This window comes from Pezoporus flaviventris, unplaced genomic scaffold (assembly GCF_033815535.1).
Source record: "Pezoporus flaviventris isolate CSIRO_AGI_PZ_B2104156 unplaced genomic scaffold, CSIRO_AGI_Pfla_v1 ptg000047l, whole genome shotgun sequence".
Taxonomy (NCBI): domain Eukaryota; kingdom Metazoa; phylum Chordata; class Aves; order Psittaciformes; family Psittacidae; genus Pezoporus; species Pezoporus flaviventris.
The window spans coordinates 8320584-8348091 of NW_026892595.1; the positions used below are offsets into that span (position 1 = coordinate 8320584).

General features: G+C 41.5%; 1 protein-coding gene across 7 annotated transcripts; it reads left to right on the forward strand.

The window, feature by feature from the left end:
* Positions 1–27: 27 nt before the first annotated feature.
* Positions 28–26864, forward strand: LOC133276897 (microtubule nucleation factor SSNA1-like). 7 transcript variants are annotated; one of them, XM_061468175.1, is made up of 3 exons: positions 30–158; positions 278–342; positions 1097–1689. In XM_061468175.1, exons 2-3 carry the CDS (start codon positions 285–287, stop codon positions 1498–1500), a joined length of 462 nt encoding a protein of 153 aa, XP_061324159.1. In that variant the 5' UTR covers positions 30–158; positions 278–284; the 3' UTR covers positions 1501–1689. The 7 variants fall into 7 exon arrangements, with proteins under 7 accessions (XP_061324164.1, XP_061324159.1, XP_061324163.1 ...); XM_061468179.1 differs by lacking the exon at positions 30–158 and adding an exon at positions 26439–26864 and having other exon boundaries at positions 221–342; positions 1097–1543; XM_061468178.1 differs by lacking the exon at positions 30–158 and adding an exon at positions 16300–16318 and having other exon boundaries at positions 221–342; positions 1097–1543.
* The last annotated feature ends 644 nt before the right edge of the window (positions 26865–27508 follow it).

Genomic DNA, 27508 nt, shown 5'->3' on the forward strand with positions numbered 1-27508 from the left:
CCCGGCTGATTGGCTGAAGGAGCCTGGGGTCGCGCTGTCGGCAGGGCCGTGCCTCGCCGCCCGCCGCTTTCCCGCACGGGCTGGCCAAGAGGGAGGAGGGCTACGTTGGGCGAGCCAGCTTTCTCGGTGGGAGCCAGCAGGGCGGGAACGCCAGGCAGGTGGGGGCAATAGGGAGAATTGCGAGAGAAGCAGCGAGGGCGGGGAGAGCGGCGTCCGGGTGTGAGATAAGAACGTGGAACGTCTGCTCTTACCTACCTCATCCTCCCTTTCCGCCCAGGCGGTTGATGTATAGGCAGGAACCATTTTGTGTACTGCTCGTCTTCTGCGAGGAAGCGCTTAGCGGTGAGGAGGTTGTTAAAATGTCCCTGGGGTGGTGGCCGGGCGGATCACGCCCAGCCGCCAGGCCCCTGTGGCGCTGGCGCCGTCTTCTCCAGATCCGTGATGGCGGGGCCCTGTTCCCGGACCTTGCGGAATCGTCGTCGGGCTGCCGCAGCCCTCTGAGGGAGCGAGACGCCGGCGGTAGAGTGGTTCGGGCCCAGGCGCGGGAGGGAGCGGGGGAACGGTGGGTGAGGGGCGCTAAGAGCTGCCTCCGGTGAGCAGGCAGCTCGTACGTGCCTCGGGGCGCGGGAAACTGCCGTTTCGGTGCTCGTGAGGAGGCACCAGCGGCAGATCGGTGTGGTCCGGGTGGCCCCGGCTATTTTGAGGCAAGCGGTGGCTGGCTCTCAGTGTGCGAGGAAGATCCCCTTCATCAGAGGTCGAGGGGATGGTGGCGGTGGCTGCTGAGGCGTCTTTGGGGAAAGGGTCGTTTAGTTATCTCTGACTAAATCCTTGAAGTATGAGGTATCATTCTGTTCAGAATGGTATTAAGGTTTGACAAAACAGAAGTATTTTGATATTGCCGTTAAGGTATCATAGGAGAGACCAGCTTTCGGTAAAGGTGTAGATACCCCATTTTGTCTGGTCCCCTTCCTGGAAAAGGAAGACATACGTGGCATGTTAACCTCCATCTGTGATAGCATAGCATTGTTCATGGTAACTGTCTTACAGAATTTTTCTTCTTTTTATTTGTTGTGTGGTTTTTGGTTTGGCTTTTTAGAGTGCAGAAAGCTGTTGCAGAGCGGGGACTTCGGGGAGCAGTGGAAGAGTTTTGGGAGGATGACTCAGCAGGGAGCTGTTCTTCAGGGTTACAATAATGAGCTAGTGAAATGCATTGAAGACTTGTGTATGCAAAAAGAAGAACTGAACAAGCAAATCCAGCAAGCGGAAGAGGAAAAAAATAGACTCCAGCATGAAATCCAGATCCTGAGTGAACAGCTGGAGTGTGTATGTGAAAACCTGGCCCAAAAGGTAGCTTCACGGAATGAGCTTGATGCAATTCTTGCTGAAACTGAAGCTGCTTACATGAAGATTTTGGATAGTTCTAGAACTTTACTCAATGTCCTGAAGAAAGAGGTGGGAAGCTTAAAGCATACACCGGAAGTGAAAACCAATGTAACATGAAACAGTCAAAAGTTTGGACTCCACAGTGCTAGAACTCTGCTAGGTGAGAAATGTGGTTAGCCACAGAACTTTACATCAACAGTATAAACAGAGAGGGATTTTTCTTCCAACCTTTCTGTATGTTTTGTTACTGTTTTTAAATGCGTTAGAAAATAGATGAAATAAAGTCGCCTTTTTGCTGTTAAAAAAGACCAATTATTTAAACACTACAAATCTTTAGTGCAAATAGGTAGTTGAGGCAGATGTGATACTATTGATTTTGATATGTCAGTTTTGAGGCTGTTCTGAAGAAAAGGGAAAAGTACCATTTTTTTTTTTATTGGTCATTTTTGGATGGCTGCCAGTGAATTCCCATTTGCTTGAAAACTGATGGGTGCAAGTAGATCAGGTACCTTCCTCTAGGGGTTTGGAGTTTGGTCTGATGCATGCATAAAGATAAGTTCTGTTTGCAATCATCTCTTAATTACCTGGATTAATGGAAGGGTAAGGTGAGAAAACATGATTAATGCAAGGTATGGAGGCTGAACATGTTAAGACTGTATATGGTTCCTGCATCTTCTAAAGCTGTGTTCAAAAGCCTTTAGAAAGGAGGCACACTGTAGTGAAAGACAGGGTTTGCTCCGTCATGCGGGAGACAGCAATGCAGGCAGCCACACCATGTAAACTCCAATTAACTAATCTACTTATGGGTAAGGAAAAGGTGACTGTCTTTAAATAGTGCCTATAAGTCCTGAAGAAAATGCTGGGGTTCAGTCAAAATAGTAAGAGGCAACACTCAAGAAGATAATCTTCACTAAAAACAAATAATAGAATTTATGGAAACCTGATTTTTAATGGCCTTTAGCTGTATACTGATCTGTCAAATGTACTAAGATTGTGGAGAATAGTGAATAACCTGGAATGGTGAGAAATAAAAATGAAATTATATTAGAAATAGTTTGCAGCTGTCAGACACTTACAGATGAGGTTAAAATAGAACCTAGTTTAGAGATCAGGGAGGAGCAACAGCATGGCAGAAATTTCAGTATAATCCTGTTTTCTATTTCTGGTAGTTACTAAACCTCTCTGTGTTTGTATGTGTGTACATACATGTGTATTTTGTCCTGCTTATTCATGTTGCAGTCAAATCTTCATTCTATACCAAGGAACTAAATTGAAAGAAGTGCAATTAACCTCCTTCCTTGATAACTGTGTCTCTCAGGTGCAAGTACAAGGGGTATGTAGATATGAATAGTTTCAGTAATATCTTTTCACCAACAGTATGGAGCAAATTTTATGTTCTTCCAGTTGCATGCTACATCAGGGATTAGTGTGAATGAGTTAATCAGCAATTTACTTGTATGGTGTTTCCGCTGGCTTTCCTTGAGTAATGCTGAGGTGATAAATAATCTCAGAAGTTCTGCTGTTGTTGTAGCACTACAGTATTCAGGACCACCTTGTCTATATTGAAATGAAACACAAAAATGTTGATATTTTTTAGTAGCAAAGAAGTGATTTATTGGACTGGATGTTTCTTGACATACTCTCTTCCCTTAGCCTGATAGTAACTAATTTACATCGAAAAAGTAAAACTCAGGAAAAGGCATTAACTAAAGAGCAGGGACTTTTTTTTTAAGGAATTATGTATATATAAACTGCTGCTTCTTATTATCTGGAAGGGAACTTGAAAATGTCTATGTGGAAAAAAGATGTAGGAAGCTCATTTAGAAGACTCATTTATACAGAACAGCACAGTTAATGTCTTATTAATCTCGGACAATAATTACAGGTTTGTTTGCCTTTAGAATATTTGTAGATTAGGAATAATGCCTCTTCTTGTTGGTTTAGGCTGTTAAAAGTAGAGTTTTAAGAGAAGCCTTGTAAGTTTTTAAGGAAATCTACTTTGTGATCAATATTACATCTAAGTGTAGCTAGTACAATGTTAAAACTGAAATACTGAAGATGGATTGTTTTGGGTTTTTTTCTTACGTTACAAAACTAAGGGAAAAAAATGTAACTGTTAGCTTTACACAAACCAGGGCCTTCCAACTTTCAAATAAAAAGTTGGAATGCTGTTAGAATTCCATTTAGTGATGCCCATTTGTAAAATTTCTGTTTAAATTGAGATCACAAGTGGAGAGCAATAATATCAAATGTCTGAGGTTTCCCTATTTGTAGAACTCCCAAGTGTGGCAGCTATTGTGCTGTAAGTGCACCTGCAGAGTTGTTACTCTTATCATTCTATTTTGTATTAACCTGAATGAACTTACTGTGTCTTTTTATTGAGGTGGTAAACCTTTTTCAGGTAGTATAAGTCTTGTCATAAATAGCTTTTCTTAAGCAGCTTCAGTTTGTTTAGAATAGAACACATGCAAACTAAATTAATACACAATATTGTTAGAACAGAAATGCTAATTTGCAGATTACAGCAGCTCCATAGGGCTAGCCTGCAAGGGAAAGTTTGCCTGAAATAAGTCGTATGATAAAGTATCATACTTACTCCCGACTTATTTTTTTATATTGATTTTATATGGCACTCTGTGTTAGATCAAGAAATTTATTTGGGTGCTTGAACTCTGGGAGCCTTAATGACCGAAGTTCAGGTTACCTAACTGTAGTGCCTGATCTGAAGTGCTGTGTTGCGTGTCTTGTAGCTTGTCTGGTATGTGAGGAGACAGTTCTTGAAACTCTGACCTGTGCTTGATTCTAAGCTCTAGTGAAATGTATCTAGAGCACTGGATTCAAATTCCTGAATTTGTATAGTGATGCCTCCACTTTGTTTCCAAATAACAACACATAACTGGAGGAGAGATGGTTATTACCAGCTTCTATAGCAATACTTGTTAAATACGTACGTACCTAGCACGTACAACTCTGGTGATCAACAGATTTTTCAAAACATCCAAGTGTTGACTCTTGCCAAATAAACTAAGTTTGTTACCTATGACAGTTTGGTGGTTACCAAAGAAACTGCTTATGGGTGGTATGTTGAAGTAATTTTCTGTATAGAGGTGATTATACAAACCACAAGGTGAAATCCCATGTATAAGCAGTTGCTCACAATCTGTAACTGTCTCTGCAGAGGCAGTTAGCCTTCAGTTCAGTACAGGTACCTCCCGCACGCAGTTTCTGCTAATCACCTTTACAGGAATGGAGGTGAGTGGAGTAGGGTGGGACCTAATTTCTGGGGTGGAGACTAAAGAGAAGTATGGGTATGGCATCTTGGTTTGGGAAGACGAGCATTAAGGGATGTGAGCTATGGTTCCAGCTACCAAATAAATGAAATTTTAGAAATAACCTGAGGTTCACCTAAAGTGTGAACTTTTACCCCTCCTTTACATCCATTGACAAGTAAGCTACAGAGGCAACCTACGTTTTGCTTCCTCTGTCTGCTTTTTTTTGCTTCTTCCTGGCCGCACAAACTCGCATGCTCAGATGTGCTGTGGCTGGTTCCAGCCAGAGGGTGTGGAATCTGAGCCTCCTGTTTGCTGGGTAAGTGTAATGCCAGGTTCACACAGAACACATTACTAGTGTTTCTTATCCTGGTAGATCTCCTGTGAAGCGTAATTGGTGAATGACCTGGGCCTTACAAAGTATCTTAAGTTTTGTCAGTGTATTAGATGCACCCCATGTGAGATTTTAGAAGCCTTGAAGATTTTAGGCAGAAGGGCAGGAATTTGTTGGTAAATGTAAAAGATGTGTTTCCTTGGACTAGGAAGCCTTCAGACTAGGAACACCAGACATCTTCAAACAGCCAAAGAACTGTCCATTCAGACAATGAAGCAGGCTGTAATCTAAATCCAGATGATTGGGTCTTGGATTGCAATTTCAGAATTGAGTATCAGTTCCATCTAGCTCTTGTGGTATCACTGTGTCTCACTCCAAATGGATTAAGTGGATTAAGATAAATTGGAACAAGGTACTCTTAATTCTGTAACAAGAACATCCAGAGGATTGTTAGCAGGAGGATCCAATGTCTACAGTTAATTCATTGTGTAGAGTCCTGCACAAAAGACCAGTATCTCTTACTCCTTGGATAATTTTGCTTGTTAAGAGAAATTGGAGTTAGTAGGTGTAGTTCGTGGCAGTTGGTAAAATTATCCTTAACTTGGAGATGCAGCCTGTGGCGATTGCTAAAATTACCTTTGAGTAGATCCTCGGCTTTTGGGGTTTTATGCAAGAAGTAAATAAAACAGTTCATCTAGGGTTTTTCCTCTTCCCCACCCCTTTTCCTTTTCAATAGTGAACAGAGAAGTATCAATAGATGCTTTAATATTGATTTGTTTGTGTAGGTTGTTATTTTAACGGATAGATAGACAAGTTTTCCTAAAATCAGAGTGTTCATTTAGCTTTGGTTTTGATGGATGTATGTGTTTTTTAAAATAGATACTTGTATCTTTTTATATTTTTTTTTCCTCTGGAGGAAGGACAGTTTAGCTTTTGGGTTAGTTTGATTGCTTTGTCAGTGTCTGTTGTGTAACAGGGGAGATAGGGTGTGCGTCCGGCACAGTATTTGCTTCTCCAGCAACTGTTCAAAGACTTTTTTGAACTGGGAATATTTTGAGGGTTTTTTGGTTTTTGCCCCTTAACTGCTTTATAAATATCTTGATTTCAGTTGCCCCAGAGTGGTCCTTGACTGTTGTCTTCCTCAGTTGGTTTTCAGATGAAGTTTCATTCAATATCTAGCTGTGAAAGCTAGATGTGTGCAGGTTACAACTTACTTGCATGTTAGCTGTAAATAAAACATGACGGAGAGGTTCAGACGTGCAGAAAACAGAGCTATATATTATTTGGTCACTCATAGCTTTATCTTACAAGATCTGTGTGAAAGTAGTTCAGTGTTGTAGTGTAATTTTACAGTAACATGATGTTAGAAGAAGTGGGGCTAATAAAACACTTGTAGTCTTTTCAAAAGTAGATTTGCAAGATCTGGTGGGGTAGAACAATCAGAATTTTATTATTTTGTCTATTTGTGCATGACCTGACTATCAATACGCTGCAGTAACCACTACGGTAAGTTAGTAAGTTTTAGTAAAACCTTGGATATCTTAGCAGTGGCATTAAAAATAACGTCAGATCTTTGCATTTTGATTGCAGCAAGCCTGTTTCTTGTTACATCATTGAAAGCTGGTAATATTTTAAAGTATACTTAATTTGAACATCGTAAATGGGAAAATATTACTCTTGGAATAGGGTTCATATGCATTGGTGGAAAATAGGCACATATAGACACAGATCATGTTCAGGGAAAGGCTTTTGAGAAAAGTCATACTGCACTCTGGAGGTAGGATTGATCGTGATTCCACTTCCTGTGATGAGAGCTTCAGTTTTGCTTGCACCTTACTTAAGGCATATGAAGTTATGTAGGATGACTTCTCTCTTTTCTTACCACCACTTGTGTTTTATAGAATATGGGTACTTGGCTCTGAGGGTTTTATAGCAGTGCTGAGTTTTCTCATTATTTTTTTAGAGGTAGACACACAGCTTCCTGCAGTGGCCAGCCTAATTCAAGGTGACAGAAGCGCTAGGAAGAGACTATAAAACAAAGTAAGAGCCTGAACAATTTTTAACACTTAAACATTTTTAAAAGTATGATATTGAATATACTGGTCATGGAGCATTTTAAAGTTAAATCTTCATAGGTGTTATTTTTTGAGTTTCATATGCATAGGTTCTCGTGCTCCAGTGAGAGCTCTTGAGGTTTTTCCATTTATGTGGTTTATTGAGAACACTTTAAAAAAATTATTTCCATCATAGTCCATGACAGATCTGTAACTTACCTTTTTTTTTTTTAAGCCACTTCATATAGTTGATTTAGTTGAGCGTAGTAAAAAAAAAAGTAAATGTTTTCAAATCTCCCTATTTGTGTTCAGAATCATATGAAATTATTGTTTGTAGTAGTATTTTTGTTGTTACAGGGTTATTAACAAGTCAGTTCAGCTTAGAGACCCATTCTGATTGGGTTTGTCTTTATTCGAGGCAGAACTCTTTATATTCTGAAGCTTTAATTTTTTTAAAGCCTCTTTTTTTCTTGTACAGTAGAAACACTTTGAGTTGAAAATCAGCATGACAGACTCCTGTGATGAGTTTTTTCAATATAGTTAGTATTCAGGGCTGAATCATATTCTGTCAGGTGTTTGGAAGCAAAAACTAGCAATAATTCTTCATATGCTTATACAGTTGTTCAGTAACAAATCGTGCTAGAAATTTGTGCTGCTTGCTGTGCAACAGTAAGCGTGTTTGCTTGCTTTATTTGCTTCATGAACCCAAGGTCTTTCCTCAACAACTGCTGCTAGCAAAAAGATAATTGGTATTTCATCCCTTGGGGTGTGGGGCAAAAGAGGAGCTGCTGTTCTAGTAGAGACTGCCCATCTGTGGTGAGAGAGGAGCATCTTTGTTAGCTGGGCTCATGGTAGTGTTGTGAGATTCAAACCAAGGGTTATAATGGTCATAGTTTACTGTTGCACTGAAGCAAGCTGAAAAGAAGAAAACCCTCTCCATGGTGTCAGTCACGAGGAATGTGATAACCTGACTGGAACCAGGTTATTTTAAAGTACAGGAGCTCAGGTATATCCAGAAGCAGTGTAACTGCTGCAATGCTGGGCTCAGCAAGGGTTAATTTGCCTGGCCAAAAAGCAGTCAGCCACGTGGACACACTTGTGAAATTTTGTGCACTCAGGAGTCACTGAACTTGCTAGAAAAGCGTAACCTGTTTCTGTTCTTGAAACTCAAGTTTCTGTCTTTTAGTGGCATGGAGCTTTAGATATGACTCCAAGAAGGGTATTTATTTAAAATCCTGTTCCTTTTAGGGCTTTTCTGTGAAGCCTAGCTATTTTTGCTTCAGATTCATGTTGTTCAACTTCAGAAATCCGTGGCCAAGGGGAAAAAGAGAGAGGCCCAAGTTCCACTGAAGCCCTTAAGTGGTTTGTATTCACTGTGTAGTACACAAAGTTCCTGCTTAGAAGCTGTCTAATCCTTTAGTCAAGTTGCAAGTCTTGTGGTGCCCATTAGTAGTTCAAATGGTTTGCAACAAGTGTTGCTTGTTCAATTTGGAATGTACTTTGTTTTTTGTTTGTTTTTTAATGAAGTATTTCATTGAGGCCTCCCATGGCACTCTGCCATACAGAGTCATGTTGTACATCTGAATGTATGGGTTTTCTTTGGGAATCTCAGAAAGAAACCTGTACTGCAACAGGTTATCTGAAACAAGATTTGGGCTTATGCCGTTTCTGGTTTTATTTTTAAAAGTGTTTTAAAATGCTGAATATGTATATATATGTTATATAAACAAGTGCTTTCAATGAACAAATCACCATGTATCTGACAGAGAATGTTAGTATCTTCATCTCCCTTGATAAACAGTGACACTTGGTAGTGAACTGCCTCAAATGAGGGACAGATCTAAGAATGGAGGCTTTGGTTTTTCAGTCTCAACTGAATGCTGTGACTTGGACTGCTTCCCAGGTATTCGTGTCCTGTTTGGTGTTTGATATAAACCAACTGGATTATGCTTCCTCAACCTGTGTGTTGGGTGAAGCAATAGATATAAATGACTAGTTGCATACTTTTTTGCTGTTACTCACTTCACATCATATGCAGCATCAGGATAATGTTTAAAACTGTTAGTCAGCTCTCCATGGGTACACCTCTCATAACAATGTATTCCAGTTCGGAGCAGCTACTATCACTTCCCAGACCTGCTCTCTCCAAGCCCCTACACACAGGTGTTTGGGAACTGACTGTAGGAGATGGGTCTGAGTAACAGAAAGAACTTTTAGTTATAGTTGCTAATTACCTTTCACAAGCCTGAAGTTGTTCAGATAGCTTGTCTTTACAAACCTGCTGTTTGGTCTGTAAAGCATATCAACATTTTAACAGACTTTTTATTATTTTGATGCTAGTCTATGTAAGACCAACAGGTATTTATACCAACACCTTTTAAGGGTTTTTCTAGACATCAAGGCTCCTTGGTGGTTTAATACAGTAGAGGATCTGAACTCTATCTATAATGGCATACAGAATCATAGAATAGTTAAGTTTGGAAACAACCTTAATATCATCAAGCTCCAAACCCCTGCCATGGGCAGGGACACCACACACTAAACCATGTCACTGTGGGCAATTTAAGTGGGCTGATAATTAACAACTTCCATTAGGTTGTGCACCCTCTGCTTTTAGTAGTCCCCACAGGCTTGCTAGAGTGTAAAAAACTCACTTGTTACCCCTATCCTACTCTTCCTGCTATCCAGCTTTTGTTTCCCCCGTTTCCTAGACCACTGCTCACAGTGTTGTTAGTCACCCCAAGCTGCTGCTCTTCCATGTGCTGGGTGAGAGATCCTTTCAGTATCTTCATATTGTCCAAACCTGTTCTTGCACACTTAGAAAAAAATGTTTGCAAAGTTAAACAGATTTCATTCAGTTTGATAGTGCCAGAAAAGTTATGGTTGGATGAGGTAAGAATATTGTATGGTAGAGAAACAGCAGACACCTGATCTGAGAGGAGTTTCATCCTATGAAAACTCCACCTAAAAGCCTTGTAGCTTGAAGTGATGGATGGAATGTGATGTTCCTGATACACTGCAGAGATTAAAGAACAGAAGTGTATTATGTTTGTCAATGAGAATGTCCTTGTCTTTGCAAATGCTGACTCTGTTATAGTCTTCTGCGAATAAAGATGATCTATATGGGATGTTCTAATTTAATTAGTATTAAGGCTGTGTGCAGAGTGACATGAGTTTCTTCCAGAAATGATTGCGTTCTGATAAAAGACTATAACTCAAATAACTTCATTGGTGAAGCTGTTAGAGGTTGGCTGTGTAGTTCTTGAAAGCTCTGAATGCAACCTATATTGCAAAGTGATAAATGTGTCCTAAGATAGAGTGGAGTATGCTCACAGTAAGGCTACTTGTAAAAAGTTTTGTCAAGACATTGTATATATTCAGCAATTTTGTTTGTAATCCTGCTCTATTTTAAAAACCAATATATTCCACAGTAAGGTGTGCTAGAGAGAAACATTCCAGATGCCTTCGTCTGCAGAGAAAGGAGAGGCAATTAAAAGTCTGCATGCTGTGAAATCTCTGGGTACCAACAGTGTCTGCACGGGCTTCTATAATGTTTTTAGCAACAATTGGTTTTCCTGTTGCCTGAGGTGACTGAATGCAAACGTAGTTTTTGAAAGAAGACAGTAGCTCAGTTAGCTTCACCCCGGCTAAAATCCTGCTGGTTTGCGTAAAGGTTTCTGGTTTTATTTGCTGATAGCAAAGTCTTGGTGACCAACTGGCTCCTCCAGACCAGACAAACTGTTTTCTTTTATTAGCACACATAGTTTCATCTCTGACAAAGATGACAAAGAAAGGGCAGACTTCTGATAATGTAGTGAAGGAACCTGGGGCAGAGCAGTGTCTGGTACTGACCTCCCTCCAAGAGGAGGAAAAGCACTAAGGGACAGAATTGCTGCCCTTGGTCTGAATTGAGCAGAGTTGCCAGTGAGAGGGCTTCTTTTCTTTTTTTTTTTTTTTTTTTTTAAATTCACTCCCTCCTACATCATTACTGTGCAGAGTAGGGGAAGAACTTTCTTTCTCTTTGAAGGTATGAATAATAATAAATGGGATAATTTGCTCCAAGGAAAGCCAGTTCTGTTGAAGGGGAAGGTGAAACAATGAAATGCTGAGTTTGCTTGTCATTGTGAAGCAATTATTCTTCCAGTAGTTACACTCCTGTGTGCAGTTTCTTGGTTGCAAGTCTTGCCTAAAACATGGGGTTTTTTTTTTTGGTGTTTTTTTGTTGTTGTCCCTCAGACCTGTCCAGTTTGTTGGTTTTGGGTTTTTTGAGGGTTTTTTGTTGTTTTTTTTTGTTTTTTTTTCTTTTTTTTGATCTTAATAAGGTAGTGCATATTGAAATTTGTCTGTAACTGTTTGTTAAAAGTCCTTTTTACTGCTTTACTATGCCATGTATTATTACACTGATGTAGCTAGAGCAAAGCTTGGTTCTCAGGCATTAAGATGAGCCTTTTGACTTAGATTACATTGCTATGTATTTTATAGCTTTAGGTGTTAGTGAAGTCGGCTATGACCATATGCAACAAGGTGTAATTTTTTTTCTGTGAACTTAAATTAAAACTTTCCATGTCACCTTGCATGAACATTTTTAAGTAACTTCTGCATTTGGGTGTTTGGTGGGAAAGCATTGACAAATGTTTTAAAGATGCATCAAAAATAATTTGTTTGGCTACCAGTACATTTCCTGGATAATCTCATCCAGGAGAGATTTTAAGTGCAGTACCTGTTCAGAGCCTGGATGTTCAGGGCACAGCACAGCCTCCATTTCCCAAGCCAGTCATTCCCACCGTGAGTGAGCCAGTTGGTTTTGCAAGGACCATGGGACAAGGGGCCATGTGGGTGCTTGGACAGCACGGGTGATTAAATGAATGCAGGTAAAGCATGCCTTACAGAAACACCCCAGGCAAGCTAGCGGTGAGGCAGTCAGAAGGACTTGGGAGTCTTTTCTCTGTTGTTTATTCTGCAGATGCATCTGCTGCCCAACCTGTTTGATGCCCTACCTCTGCTATATTGGGATTCTGTTAAACTGTGAAATTATGATTCAATTTGTGGCTAAAATAATCTCATTAGCATGAACAAAGCTCCTAAAACCAACCAGATTAGCTGTGCAGTGTAACATGAAGTGTTGAATTTCTGCATCTGTAAGTTCTCATGCTAGTGCTATGTCCTGTATGGTAGCAAAGAAGGTAACAAAACTGATCTTAAAATTTTGCAATGAGTTTTGAGATAATTCTAAGAATTGAATAAGTGCCCAAGAGGGTTTTACACCACAAGGCTTACTGAAAGTTAGAGGGTCTTGTTCTCTGCTTGCTAATGCTCTGGGCTTTAAGATTCAAAATTCTTGGTGCATTTTTCAGAGGCCTGGCTCCTGAAATCAAGGCATTTTCTTTCTTTGTTTCCCCCTTTTAATTTATGTTTCTGTTTCTTGTAAAGAAAATACAAAAAAGCTTTGAAATACAAAAGCTAGTAAACATGAAAGGCCCAAAAATGCAAATATGAACAATTCTAGATCTTTTCCATGACTTAACAACAGTCACACTTTGTGCTTGGCCTGATACATCTTTTTGAATGTTAAGATGCTGGTTATGTTTGAAGTCCTATAGAAAATTTCACCCCATGTTATACTTCAATCAAATGAGAGGCAGTTATGATGGCTTTAAGAAAGGCATTCTTGTAATCCATGGTTGTAGGTGCTGTAGCACACAACTTTTCTTTACACAAATATTTAAATTAATCTTTTACTGTACTCGGCAACTTCACCCAGCTTTCTCCAGTCACAAAGTCTTACTCGCATGTGTCAGGAAGCTCCTTCCAAACCAGCCCAAACATGCTCTGCCAGTGTCATGGAGCAAAGTATGGTTTAGAGACTGAGCTATGGAGCTTTCAGGCCAGCAGAAGCTGGAAGCCCTGCGGGATGGCAAGGGAAGGGAAGGCTGCTGATTCCTGGGAGAGAGCACATCTGCTACATGGCCTCTCTTCTGCCAGAAGAAATATCAGCCTGGCATGATGCTACCCAGAACTGGGAATGTTAGAGGAACAAGCAATTTCAGGGCTGGAAGAGGGTCTAAGGGACCTCCTAACATCACAATATATTTAACTCATGGAGATGAGTACAGGAAAGGTAAATGGAAGATGATGGAAGAGAAGGGTTTTCTAATACTTAACAGAGCTTTCTTTGGAGTCTGAAAGGCCAAAAATATCACATCATCTAGCTGGAGACTTGACGATGGGATTTAGAAATGAAAGAATTTATCAAACTGGTGCTAATGATAGAAGTAAGTACACTGTCTAAAGGGCAGGTGGGAGATGATTTCAGTAAAACTGACACTGAAAAAGAGAGGCTAAACTGCTGAGAGCATCCCAGATGAATTTTCCTGAGTGTCACAAGAACTGGCAAGTTGTCCAAGTTTTCAAGTGTTTTTTATTAAAAAAAAAATAAATTTAGTATCTACCATGAATAATAATTTATTGCAATAGAAATAATTAAATCCTCAGCAAATGAAGATGAATTTTTATACCATTGCACAGTTATTCTCGACAAATGATTTTAGTTTGGTCCAAACAATATAAAGGAGGCTTTGTGTGTATCATAATATGCAATCTAGACCTGAATGATTTGTTTCAGTCATCACAGAGGGGACAATAAGAGGGAACATGACAAAAATAAAACAGTGAGTAGGGCTGCACCTAAGTTTGACTTTCATATTTTTTATAATAAATCTCATGGTAGTTTGTGGTTTCCTTCAGCCACCCCCAATTCATGTAGTAAATAAGAATCTAATATTTCATAACAGAAAATCTTCTATTTTTCATGCTTACAAGAAGGCTTTAATACAGACCAAGAAAAGGAACCAAAATACGTCTTTTAAGAGACAAATTTGTAAAGTTTTAACTTAAAAAACTAAAATCTGCCTTTTTACTTCTAAAAAAGTGCAAAGGCATAAATAATAAAGCTTGATCCTGCTATTAGAGCTCGGATCAGTGTTTATAGTGTGTTGGTTACTCAGATTGCAAAGCCTTGTATCCCATTGTTTTCTTTCCTTAGCAACTCTCTTAGAGCCTTGAAAACAACTTGCCTCTGCCCTCTATTTTGCTTGCTTTTTCCTTCAGCAGATGCTGATGAGCCCAGCGTCTGATTTTAGTTTTGATCTGGAATAACTCCAGGGGTGTGCACAAAGCCATCCTGCTGCTTCTCTCCTAACAGGGTGGTGGCAGGGAGGGGAGTCAGGACTATTGTTCTCCCTCCTTGTGTCCCTCCTGCAGCAGCAGCCAGCATTGTTCCTTTTTATTTACTTCCCCTTTCTGTAAAGCAGCAAGGCATGCAGCAGAGGGATGTGGCTCTCCTTGTTAGAATAATGAGCTGGATTTATGAGAGAAGGACACAGTGAAGGAGAGGTCTCCTTGTGCAGTGTTTGCTACTCAAGGTTGGGTCCCCAGCTAACTCTTCAACCTTCGCACCTCAGTGAAAATGTACAGACATATGCAATAAACACTTTTTCCCTTCATGTGGTGTACTTCACAAGTTGTACATTCCACGTTAATACTCAAAGTTTGATTCAAGTAATAAAGGAAAGGGGAAAATCTCACCTTGGACCCTTCCTTACCAGTAGCTAAGTGGAAATTTTGGCTTATAAAACACTCCTCGAGCAAGTTTGCCGTGTCACTGGAATAGTGAAATCCGGCACAGCTTTGTTCCACTCCTGCACTGTGGAAGTTCTGCATTACTTTTAGGAAAGGCTTATGAATGAGGAGTGAGGAAACTTTTTTCTTCCAGGGAAAATGTTATAAGTACCCTTCATTTATCTCATTTCCTTGGTATCTTCATTGCAAAACAGTGTGTGTACCTGGGGAGTTTCTGTTAAGGCCCATTTAAAATGCATGTAGACATATTTAAAAATATATTTAAGCTTTTAAAATGCCTTATACAAGCAAACAAAAGAAAGATCACTGTCAATTCTGCTAGTTGTGTTTCTGCCAGGCACCACAATCAAACACCAAACTTCCACAAGTTGCAGCTGCCTGCACTTTCCAGTGCAATGTTTGTGGTTGCCTTTGTACCCATTGCTGGTCTTTGCTAACAGGATGGCATTTGTAGTGCCTTGAATGCAATTAAATCTTTCTTTAAATCACTCCCCAAATCTGTAAGTATTTTTTGTTTGGGAGCAGATTAGTTTCAAGAATTCATATTTAGTAGCCTTCCACATTGCAAACTTCATCAAAAGCCTCAATGAACCCAAGGAGCTCATGGTGTAACAAAGCCAGTGAAGTGAAAGCAATAAAAGAATGAAGTTACATATTACAAACTGACATGAAAATGGCCTGTAACAAAATGCCTCATACCACCCACAGGAAAAAGCAAATGATCATCCAACGTTTTCTACCACTTTCACATTTTCTCAAATGCTCTCAACATACTCTCAGCTGGAACATTTGCCTCTGTCTTTTGCATACACAGAAAAGCAGTGCAGGACCCAGTTTCACACACCCCATTCCCTCATTGCAAAGCCTCAGTGTATTTTTGGCTTGGCAGATTAGCAATTCTGACAGGCGCAAAGTTGATCCATGTGGAAATCTACCCTCCTTTTACAAAGTTGCATTCCAGAAACCGAGCAAGAACATTCCCCTTCATTTTGTAAGGTGGGAGAGAGGTGGGGAGGACAACCCATGAGCCCTAGCCGCTGTGCTTTGCAGCCAGAAGAAAAAATTTGGTGCTTATTGGTACCTGATTTCTCCATGTTCACCTGGAAACAGAAAGCTTCTAAAAACCTATCCAAACCACAGATTTATCCTTCATAACTCAGTGTTTCAATATGCAAATATACAACCTGCTTTTTTCGGCCTCCAGAGTGATCTCGCTGATGGACATGGGACATTCCCATGGGAATTGCTCAGTGCTAGTGCTGCTGTGTGCAAGGGTGATTCATGGGGAAGAGATTCAGCTGTAAAATGGAGAAATGGTTAAAACACTGTGCAGTGTGCCTCTCTCCTAAACGATCATACTATACTTGCTTTCCCTCTCCTCAAAATTGCTGCCTTGGGGAGGTAAAGAATTACCATTGCCATAAACCGTAATCAAGATCAGATGTGCAAAGAGAAAGGCCTTGCTCAGATATCAAAGGGGACTTAAACTGCCAAAACAGAGCAAGAGAGAGAAATCCTGAGGGAATCAGAGATGTAATTTATGACTGACCTTCATTTAACTGGGAAATGTGTGCTCTTGAATGGCAACACTCCCGTGAATCCATGTTTGGTTTTGTTTCAGCTCATTGGGAATCTTTGCTGTAGTGGTATTGAGCTAAGGTCCCGAACAATGAGCCGGGGATGAGGAATCCCGTATGCATTCCAGAAACATTTTTTTTGTACTAAACTCGTCTCAGCAGTGACAGTGCCCGGCTTTGTCATCCCCTCTGCCACAGCACTGCATTCCGGGGCTTGCTGCTTTGTGTTTGCATCATTGCTTGCCTAAACGACTCCACATTTTCGGCATTCCCATAACCCAGTTGTCTGGAGCTGGGAGAAAAATGAGGTAACAACTTCAAGGGGATTTTTGCTGCCGCAGGAACAGTTGATATCTGGATGACCTCTCCGTTGTCCAAGGACCAAGCATTACGAGAAAAAAACATACATACTAAATCTTTGCAGTCAAATACAAACCCACAGCATCGCGGTGTCTCAGCCTCCCATGTGCTGCCTCCCTTTTTATGTTTCACAGGGTAAACATTTGACTTGGGACCCTCCACACATCAAAATAGTTTTAATAAAAATCTAGTTCCAAACTTACCTTTGTCATGGACCCAAAGTGCACATTGAACTTTGAGGAAATTCAGATCCAGGTTTTCATCTGTATTTCATGGCTCCATTCCAGCTATAGTTTAAAACAAAGATGCTTAGCTGCTGTCAGCTGAAGTAAAGTACTGTGTTGCCCTGGGTTCCTGTCAGATACGCTGTATTAAAGCAAATTCTCTTTATCTCAGAGTTATGTTCTGAAATCTTTTTAAATTCCTATCGAACACTGATGAAAAAGTTTATTTTCTAAATTCTACTTTGCCTTTAACATGAACTGGAAGGAACGGCAGGTACAGTGAAAAGAGCAGATTGTCAGGGAAGCCTGTAGAGTTGCCCATTCTGAAGAAAACTCTCATCAAGACGGTAGCTATTAATAAAATACACTTCTTGTCTCATAACCAGAAACAGATAATCTGTCATAGAAGTCACAACTTCTTCACAGTTTCCCCTCTCAGCTTCCTCTCTGAACAGCTGTCAATATGTGTATGCATGTAACTTAAAAAAAGCCCCAACAAACACATAGGTTTGATGTGTGATGCAAACCAAACGGGTCTTTTAAATGGAGCTTTTCCAGGTAGAAAACCCTTTGGATTTAATTAGATGGGAGTGTTCAGGTTATTTTTCATCATTGCAACATGTTGTTTTGCAACACAAAATATGTCCATTTACAGTAAATACAGCAATGTCTGCAACAAATTAACTTAAGAGTTTTGGAAACACAGATGGTATTTCTTGCACTTTCCCAAAGGGCTACATTTGCTTGAGAGAAAGCAGAAACTTTAGCTATTCTGTTATTTTTAGGAGTTTCTTCATCCCCGTCGTTTCTACTCCACTAAGAAAGGTAAAATCTGATTCGCAGTTTATCAGCTATCAAGCAAGGAGATTAAACAATATCTTTTGTCACTTCCAGTATGTTTGTGCTGCCTCCAGCATTTAATTTTGAAAACCAGTACATTTGTGAAAGAAGTTATGTACACCGAAAAGGAAGTCTCAGCATCCAACACCTTTTGTAGAGGAAAAAACAAGCATCCATGGTGTGACATAAGAGCTAACATCGTCGCTACAGCTTGTCCCTAGAGCCCCATCATTCCTTTGGACTCCCTTCTCCGCGGAAGCCGCAGCGGCTTTCCGCCAGGAGGTGGCACGATGTTCCCGATCTCCCGATGCTCCGGATGCTCCCGCCGCCCTTTCCCGCTGCCTCCCGCCGGGGCTCCAGCGGCCGGGACTCAGCGCCGCCGCCGGCTGCTGCTCACGGTGGTCCCTAGCTTGCTTCCAAATAATGAGGCCCTCAGAGACCGGATTGTCACAAGCTGCAGGTCGTTCCTCTTTTGCACCTTTTCCCTTTCCTTTCTTTTCCCTCTTTTTTTTAAAATTTTTTTATTTTTTTGAGATTTCCCATTTAAAATAACTGAGACGGGTCTTACCCTCTGAAAGTGCTAAAGAGAGCATGAAAAATAGAGTGGGACCAGTCTTTTTTTTACACATTGAACACACATATGAATAAGCATGTGTAACGTTTCACAGCAACCTGTGCTTGAGCTTATGTTCATGTCTTAAACTTTTTTGGAGTTTTCACCCCTCCTTATGGTGCAATTCATTTGGTTCAGAACACTCCAGTGAGGGCAGAATTGCTACGTTCTCTAAACAGAAAGGATGATTGAAGCATACAGCTTGCAATAGGGCCTGCATTTGTCCTGCCTTTTCACAGGCATCTAAGTGAGAGGGCTAACTTAGAAGCCAGCTTGTCTTTGCTTCCCTCTAGAGTCGATGGATAGATCTGGCACCTCCAAAGAGTGATTCAGCGCACACAGCAATCAAAAACCCCATGCAGTTAACCACACACAGAGGGGAAAGAAAGAAAAATCCAGACTTTGGGGACAATAAAATACAACATGTTTTTTTTTGTACAGCCATAATTGTGTGCTTAACTCAGCACTGTAAAGTAAAAATTATTACTTTTTCATTTATCATGTTAAAACACACACAGGATGGCTTAAAGATGTAACTTGCCCGTGACCACCCATTTGGAAGTGAGAGAAATATTCTTGTGACAGAAATACCATTGATTGACTGGTAAAACCTGCAAATGAACCCAGGGAGGAATTCAAAAACCTCCCATGCTACACATTCTAGCTGAAAGCAGATGAAGTTCTGTGCTCCTGAATTAATTTCACTTAACAATGTTTATAATAAGCAATTGGTGACTTTGAGTCAAATACAAGGGCAGAGTGGCAATCTGTGCAAACTGCTCCTGCCTGGTAGATCAGTGGCACTTCCTCTGCATATTCCTTTCTCTGGGATTCCTCTGGCCCTCTGGATTTGAAGTTTTCCTTGCTGCTCAGGGATCAGAGCAAACACATTTTAAATGTTCACATTTTACAACACAGTTCCTGTAGTACTGCATATGCCTTTAGGATCACTCACGGCAGCTCCACAAAATTGGTCCCCACTTCATGGGAGCTTTTACAAGTCCTGATGGATGCCCACCTGCATGTGCAGGCACCTGAAGTCTTTCCACCACCTGGTCTTTGCTGTGGCCACTTGCTGCTTCATTCCTCCAGCTCATTGATGATAGTCAGGGAGCAGGATTCAAATCAGGTTTTAAATCTACAGGCAGCCTGACTTGTGTATGTTGCTCACAGGACTCTTTTTCCCTGGGTCCATCATTTTTTTGCATTTAAGATTTTTTTATACTTGGTATTTCTCACACTGAACAAATAAAAGGAACAACTTGGCTAACTTAGCATCATACCCAGCAACGCATTCTCTGGCTTCCTCAAGAAGCCGTGTGGCACCTACAAATTGTTATCGACACCAAGTTAGGGGATGCAATGCAGTGATCTGGGTGAATAGGAGAGAAAACGACCTGTCAGCATGGCTGGTCTAACAAACCAGCAGCATCTCCCAGTTCCATCCCTGATGTGGGAAGCCACACAGCACCGACTGTGAGAACGGCTGCAAGAACACAACCTACAGCTTCCCATCAGCAAGGACAGGGGCAGATCATCAGGAAATAAACACAGTGCTCATCATGTTCAGAGATACTAGCAAAGCCTACACTGCAGGTTTGGCTACAAGCACCACGGGGGGATCACACCAGAGAAGAGGAAATCATGGGCAAACGGCCACTGCACAGACCCTGTCAGTCTGGACTCACATGTGAGTCCAAGATGCCCAGAATATGCCAGACTTGCTGTGACTGTCCAGCACAGCCTCTGGCTAATGGGAGGGTGAGTTCAGCCACTACACGTGCTCTCAAGGCTTGCTGAGGGTTTGTATGTTTGCCTTCTTGCAGGTTCAGGTTTGCCCTTCTTCCCACAGGCAGAACAGCTCTAGGGGGAAGGGGGGCTTCCAAGACGTTCTGGTGCACTGCTGATTCCTTAGTGCCACAGCCTGTTTGGAACATGCTCATGCAAAACTGAACACTGCTGTCCTTGGTGGAGATGTAAATTGGAAGACACCATTCTCTTGACAGAAACCTGTTCCTTCATATTTCATGTTTTCCACAGTAGCACATACAGACATAAATTTTCTTCCCAAGGTAACTGCCAAGCAGTCCTATGCCCTTGTCCTGTTGTCACAGACCTGTCCAGTTGTATCCCATGTGCATGAAACTCCCCCTTTACAGACTTCTGCAGCTAAGCCACAAAATTCCACCTCTGCTCTATCTCTCTTGCAAAACTGGATGGATCTTCTGATGTGTTGATCAGCAACATGTGGTATGTCAAGTAACACAGAAAACTGCCCAGTAAGAAGGGAGTGTACTCCCCAGGTACCTCGCATACCTCCCAGCTGTTGCACAGAACTTTCTTGCCGTGGGACCAAATGCATCCCACATTGCCAAGACCTCATTTCTTGCGGTGTTAGATCTCACTTTGTCCCACCACAGAATAAATGTAAAGCACTGTTGGTGCAGATGTGAACCTTGAGGTGGGAAGTCTCTTGTCTGGTATTTCCCTTCTGGTTAAGATAAGCATGATAAGCATGTTGTATGCCACCCTAAGCAGTCACGAATAAAGGGAAGCAGCACTTGGGAAAAATGGCAACAGGAATTCAAAATGGAAGTGGTCAGTATTTGCTCATTACATTTGCAGAGCTTATTTTCTCTTTGCTCCCTGTGTCAGGAAAAACTATTACAGTAGCTAGGAAAGGGAAATATTTCTTTCTGTTTCTAAGCATGTGAAGCAGGCTCCCACTGGCAAAAGCTGCCCAACACATTTTGTCCAGTGGTGTGTAAAGCCTGCAACTGTGTATTGCACCAGGAGCACATAGTAGCTAAGTTCCATTTAGCTCCTGTTTTGTGTAAGCCCTTGTTTGTTTGGGGGGTTTTGTTTTGGCCTTTGTGGTTTGTTTTTTTTTAAGATAAATTGCACTAGTATTTCATTTCTGTTTTTACAAATGAGAAGTTTGGTGTTTTGAGGACGTGGCTGACTTCTGATGAAGAACCTTTTCATGTTAAATGTGACCATTAGGGAAATTACAAAGGTGGACAGAGAGAGGGGGCTCTCTCTACCAGTGGCAGGTATGGTGTCATGATCTGCACCTCACCAGGGGAGCAGGGAGCGAGGGGCTGAATACTTGCCAGAAATCAGCTTCAGTGACCTGCCAGGACTGCACGTATAGAACATATCTAGGGAAACCTGAGGGCACAGGGAATGCCAAATCAATTTTGTATTTCACACTAAAATTTGCCTTTAGCTCTTGCTTGCAAATGTTTTACAGCTACACGCCTGCAAGTCTCCACACTGTAAGAATCTCATCATATACCCTTATGAATACTTTTGCCTACTGACCATAAGATAAAATCTTCCCCATGTGAATCTTGGTATGCTTTGTCACAGCCCTAGAAAGGACAAAAATTGTCACAAATTCTCAACTGAAATTAATTTCCTGCTTGTCTGCAAAGATCAAGGACACAAAGGCATAAGAGCCCCACCTCCAGCATTCACCCAGGGAAGCTTCTGATGCCAGGACTCCCACGCAGAGGTGGAGCTAGTATGTTCACAATTACTTTCCATTCCCATAAGGTACATTCAAGTTTCTCCTTTTAGAGACAAGATGCAGCTCTGGGTCCTTCTTCCTAGAGACTTTCCAGGGGAAATGAATGTTTCCATCTGTTTCAGAAAAGTCTCTAAGTCTTGTGATGCTACCTGAAGCACTACCAAGTGGTCACACCTGACCAGGCATCCAGCCTTGAGCTTTCGCATGCAGTAGAGGATAACAGAGGAAAGTTGCAGAGAAAAGCCTTGTTATGGTTGAGGCAGAACTGCTCAGTTTTGTTTTGTGGTGGCAGAGAGGACTCTCAGGCTTGCTATCTGGAAAGCAGGACAATCTCAGAGGGAGAGGTCCAAGAAAAAGCTCCATATGCCTGAAGAAAACCCTGGGAGAATTTGAGATGCCTCAGCCCAAGAGAACAATCACAAAAAGCCCCAAACACACCAGGGAGAACCTTCTACTGCTTGCATAACAGCCTAGAGGTCAGGGTTCTTGCTCTGGAAATAAGAGCACTTTAATGCCCTTCTCAGCTGAAAAGAAATAAATCAGTGATTTCAATGCAACTTAGTAGGCTACAGAACTGTGTGGAAAAGGAACAAAGTCCATCTCTCTTTTTGAAACTAGGTCAGTACAAGTTGAAGAGTGACATGACTAGAAGGAGATGAAACACAGGGGAGCTAGAGTCTGTAGTCCTCAAGTTAGGCACTTAGCTGGGAGTGTAATCTCAAAGCAAAAGAGGCACGGGAACTAGTCCCATAAAAATATATAAGGTCTTTGGTGGCCAGAGTTCAGAACTCCCTGATATAACAGTTCATTTTTCACTGTCCCCATCCTGTTCACTGTGGGCTCTGCATCTGCAGTGCTGCAGCATGTGACATCTTTGCAGCCCATCATAACTCAGTGTCAAGAACAGTTAATCAAAATTTTCAGGTTACTAAAGCCAAGGCTGAGGCCAGATGTAAAACAAGCAAATGGAGTTTCTAGGTCACGTTGGTCTTCATTTGCAACTCCCAAATCTGAAAAATAAAGGGCCTGAGAACTTATGTCCACGAAGACTGCAATTAAGGATGAAAAATGAAAATGGCTTGTTACAGGAAAAACACTTATAACCTCCTTCATGGATCACTGTTGCATATCCAGAGTTTGGATGGTGTATTTCTCGTAAAAAAACATACTTTCTCAATGAGAAATCCTCTCCCAAGCTGTACCTTTGCAGCAGTAGCATTTTTGAGCTGCTCCACTAGTTCTCGACCATGTGTTACTGATGAGTACAGAAAAGAGAAAAGGAGGCCATGATGAGCTTTCATCTTTTTTTAGTCCCTGCTTGACTTCATAAAGCTATTGCCCTGTCAGACCTTATCCTTCCCGAGAGCCTCAGGGCACTTCTGAAAGATTATACAGTCCTCTCTTTGAACTTGTGCAATCATCTATGCTTTATTTTCCTTTAAAAATGGCAAGTGGGAAATCAGTTGTCCTCCTGTTCCGATTTCCTCCTGCCTGTTGTTTCTGAGGGAGGAGGCCCCTTTTAAGAGAGATGCAAAGTGCTAGCTCCAGAACTCCCATTGCCTATAATGGAATGGAAGGGCTGAGATCCAGGCAACCCTTTGAACATGCAGGATGCTTCTCTGTAATGCAACATTCAGTACTCATACTGCGCAGAACACCAGGTCTGCTTTTCAAACACAGACTTCTGAAGTATGAGGTATTCAGGTAACGTAGTAGTAACACTGCCTGCCTGTTATTTGCTCTGAAATTCTCAATTGCAGTTAGCATGTGTCTTGAAAAATTCATTCTAGTTGAGTCTGCAGTGTCAGATAAGGGACATGTTGCTCTGACTGTGAGTCAGAGGCTCATTATCTGTGGCACTGCGCACAGACAATGAAAGTTGTATGTATGACAGCTCCCTTACTGAAGTGCCAGGGTTATTGTACTGCGTGTAAAGTAACAGGAAAGAAACTCTCCAGGTTCCTTTTTCTTGCAAGTTTTTTTTTAAGTAAAGACATGTTTGAACCAAGACATTCCTGCTTCTTGTAGCTGCCAGTTCCTGTGCACAAGATTCAATGTTTTTCTTGTACTTGCTATAAAATGCCTCATCAAAGCCTTCTGTGCTCTGTTATAGCTGTTTCATTATTTATTATGGTAAAAATATGAATTACTGAACTTCAGCCTTGGCAGATAAGTGAAATGGGAATGAACTTTCAGCTCTTTGGTTTCAGAAGGTAAATCTCTGGTGGAGCTTGCACACATGGTTGGAACAGTTCCCCACGTTTACACTGGCACAGCTCCACCGACTGCCGCCGCACTGCCCCGATTCACACTCCAGCAGCAGGGAGTTATAAACTGAGGGGCCTGAGATAGCTGTAACATTTTCATACTGCATGTCCAATTTTAAAACAGCAAATTTCCTTCCATAGGTGAAGGAAAAAAAAAAATTTTTCTCTTTTGGGTTATTAAGGGGGAGTTGACCAGAGAGAGAGGAAGGAGCTGCAAGCGATGCACTGAGGCTGACCCTGGAAGAAAGAGAGGTTAAATAACAGTATAAATACCCATTGGCTCTTGAACCAAGTCACACACTGCTTCTCATATGGAATTCTTTTACATAATGCCCTGGCAAGAAGGAGCTCCTTTTTAACTTGGTTTCCCCAGGAAATGTAACGTGTACGTTCACACAATCTGCCTGTCACATCTCCTCCCAAGCCTTCCTCTTGCCACCTGCCATTTGTCCACTTACTGACATGTGACAGAGCAAGTTCAGAAGTGAAACCTGGTAGTTGTATACAGGAGAGATGACTGCTTGGCCTCCCCAATGGACAAAGACAACAGCGTCCACTGGAGGGGGGGCTCTTGCCACTGGAGCTGCACAAGGGCAGGAGCCTCCACTCTGCCAGAGGAGACCCCAGGCACCCAGGGATGCCACAGGAAGGAGCAACAGCACTGGGATGCAGGAAGGAGCTGGGAGGGGTAAGCGGGCCGTGGGAGAGAAATTCATAGGAAACCACCCTCCGTGAGCTTCACCGCACATAGGAGTTGAGCCTGACACGAGGCAGGCGCTGAACTAAAGAAAGTCCTTTAAAGAAGCAGATGTGTTCTTTCCAAAGTATCTGCTAGTAAAATAAATTAAACCAGTTAAATTAAGTTTCCCCGTCAGCATCCAGCAGTACAGCTCAGCCTGATTTACCAGTCTGCTTAACAGCAGTAGGCAATGTAAAACTAGCATTTCCTAATTTAAGATGGTTGATTTTAGGGTCAATTGACATAGTGTATGCTGATCTCTGCTTTTAAAAAGAAGAGAATGTGAAGGTGTCTGCTTGCCTTTGGAAAAGGAAATAAATATTAACTTATCCACACAATGTGTAAGCAGATCTAGCCCTGTTGCAGGAAACTCATTAATCTCACATGGAAAATAAATAAACTAGGAGAGAAAAGGATGGGTGGGATTTTAACTTCCTCTATTTCCGCTAATCGTTATTTTATATGAACAAGTGCATGCCAAGGTTTTTAAGAGGAAAATTACTGCAAAGGACAAATAATTTTGTTGAGTCTTTTAAAAGCTTTTTGGTGGAGGGATAATTTAGGGTGGTGTTGGGGAAACTCACCTGTTAAATGCTGCCTGATAATTCCCACTATTAGACCACATTTTCCATTGCTGATGCCACTGTCAGACTTGAGACATCAGGACTCACATTTTCCATGGCAGGTGTCTGCCTAAGGCTGGATACATGTGATGCATGCGTGTGTCTATCAAGGACTGCCTCAGGCTAAGTGTGTATAATAATTTCAGCCAAAATGTTTTTGCTCTTCAGCAACTATAAGAAAAAATGTGCTGTTTCCCCTGTTTGCCTCACACTATAAAGAATGGCAGCCTCTTCTTCAGGCAGTCCCAAAGGCCCTGTACGTTGGAGGAAAAGCATGAAATTTGGCAGGAATGCTTTAACCACACTGGAAATCCACCTCAGCTCAGCTGAATTATGAACCTGAGCAAGACCAGTTTGGTCTTGATAGAGCTTCACAGCTTTGTGTTTCAAAGAGCCTGTGCTAGTGTAGGGCTGACCAAGGTTTTCTTCAGCTAGTTTCTCCTTTGCCCCTTTGGACCCTGCTCCTCATCTGGGGCAATCCAGAAGAAATGGTCACCCAAGGAAAGGACAGGCTGGAGAGGGAGAGGTGAGAAAAGAGAAGAAACAAGAGCACTCTAGACAGAGACCATGGGACAAGGGAGAAAAGTTGAGACAAGAAGTCCACTGCACCCACAGTCAGTGACCACACCTGTGCCACAAGATAAGATACCAGCAGTTTTGTTTGCTGATGGGGAAATGTAGGTGGTCACTGACACAGCATTCAGAATTACACAGCTTTGAGAGTGGCAGAAAGTATAGTTCAAGCTCATTTTCAGCCATGGAAAGGTTGGAATTTCAAGTCATAGCCATATTTAAAAAAATGAGCATTGGGAAATTGGCAGTCAGCCCTTATCTTCCATAAAAATATGACTCTACCTGAAAACAGCCATTATTGGTGTTCTTGCTCTTCCTTTACAGGTGGGAGATAGAGTTGATTAATGCCTCAAAAATTCAAATACTTACTGAAGTGCATTTATATGGCTTTAGATGTTGGTCTTTCCCACAGACGTCTGTGACCAGGATAACCAGCACTTCTACAGTCATCCATGTATTAGTCAATAACTTTCCAGCATTCTAGATCTGCTCTCACATCATTTGCAAAATCAGAAACGGAGGATAAACACAGTGCGCACTAAGTGACTACCAGTTCTCCCTTGGAGCCCAGCAGTTTATTCTCTGATCGCTAAAGCAGCTTATAGCAGAGTAATTTTCATGGTGATCACCAAGCATACCCTGCCAGAATGTGGCTCTTTCTTCAGATTAATCCATAATCTTTGGCAGTCTGGAATTGTTAATAGTAGCGATTTCTAACAGCAAAATATCGCTATAACTATTCTTTCAGGTTTTATGACATCCATACCAGTATGTCCTAAGGACCCCGAAAGTCACTTTTCACAATCCAGAGTTATATTTCTATAAAGATGTAAAGCTTTAGAATATTTGTGAGAAACAGAGAACTTTAAATTTAAGGTAAGAATTAAATTACTGAGAATGGCAATTTATGATCATAGAATGGGTGCAGCACTAATTTGGACAAATGTGTTCCTGATAAGAATATGGGCTGGAAAAGCAAATGAGAGGCAGTGTGAAAGAGACACAGCAATCAAATTAAAATAGCAAATAGCATATGACCACAGGATAGCTTTTTTACAGTATATATTTAAGAGAGCAGGCATGGGTTAGCTGAATTGCTCATTTGGATGGCAAATACTTGCAATCCAAATCTCCATAAAATTCTGGCATTAGGATTCAAAGTTGGGAGGCAGGAAGGAACTTTCAGGGGTTGCAGCTTGGGGAACAAACACTGGGACAGCACAAGACAAAAAAGGAGGGCACGCATGTCATATTTATTGGTCCGTTTCTGCTTTCATATTGGACAAAGAAGTGGCCACAGTACAACTCTCTCTACACCAAGGATGTGTAACTGTGATTCCCCCCATTTTCCACCCATGCAAAACTCTGATGGAAGCTTTTATGATGGTTTGGGTGCTGACAGACATTGCTCCTCAGAACAGATTCCCTGACATCTAATAACAGCTGAGCTTTTGTAGCTTTTTGGTGTGCGGCTGCCAATTT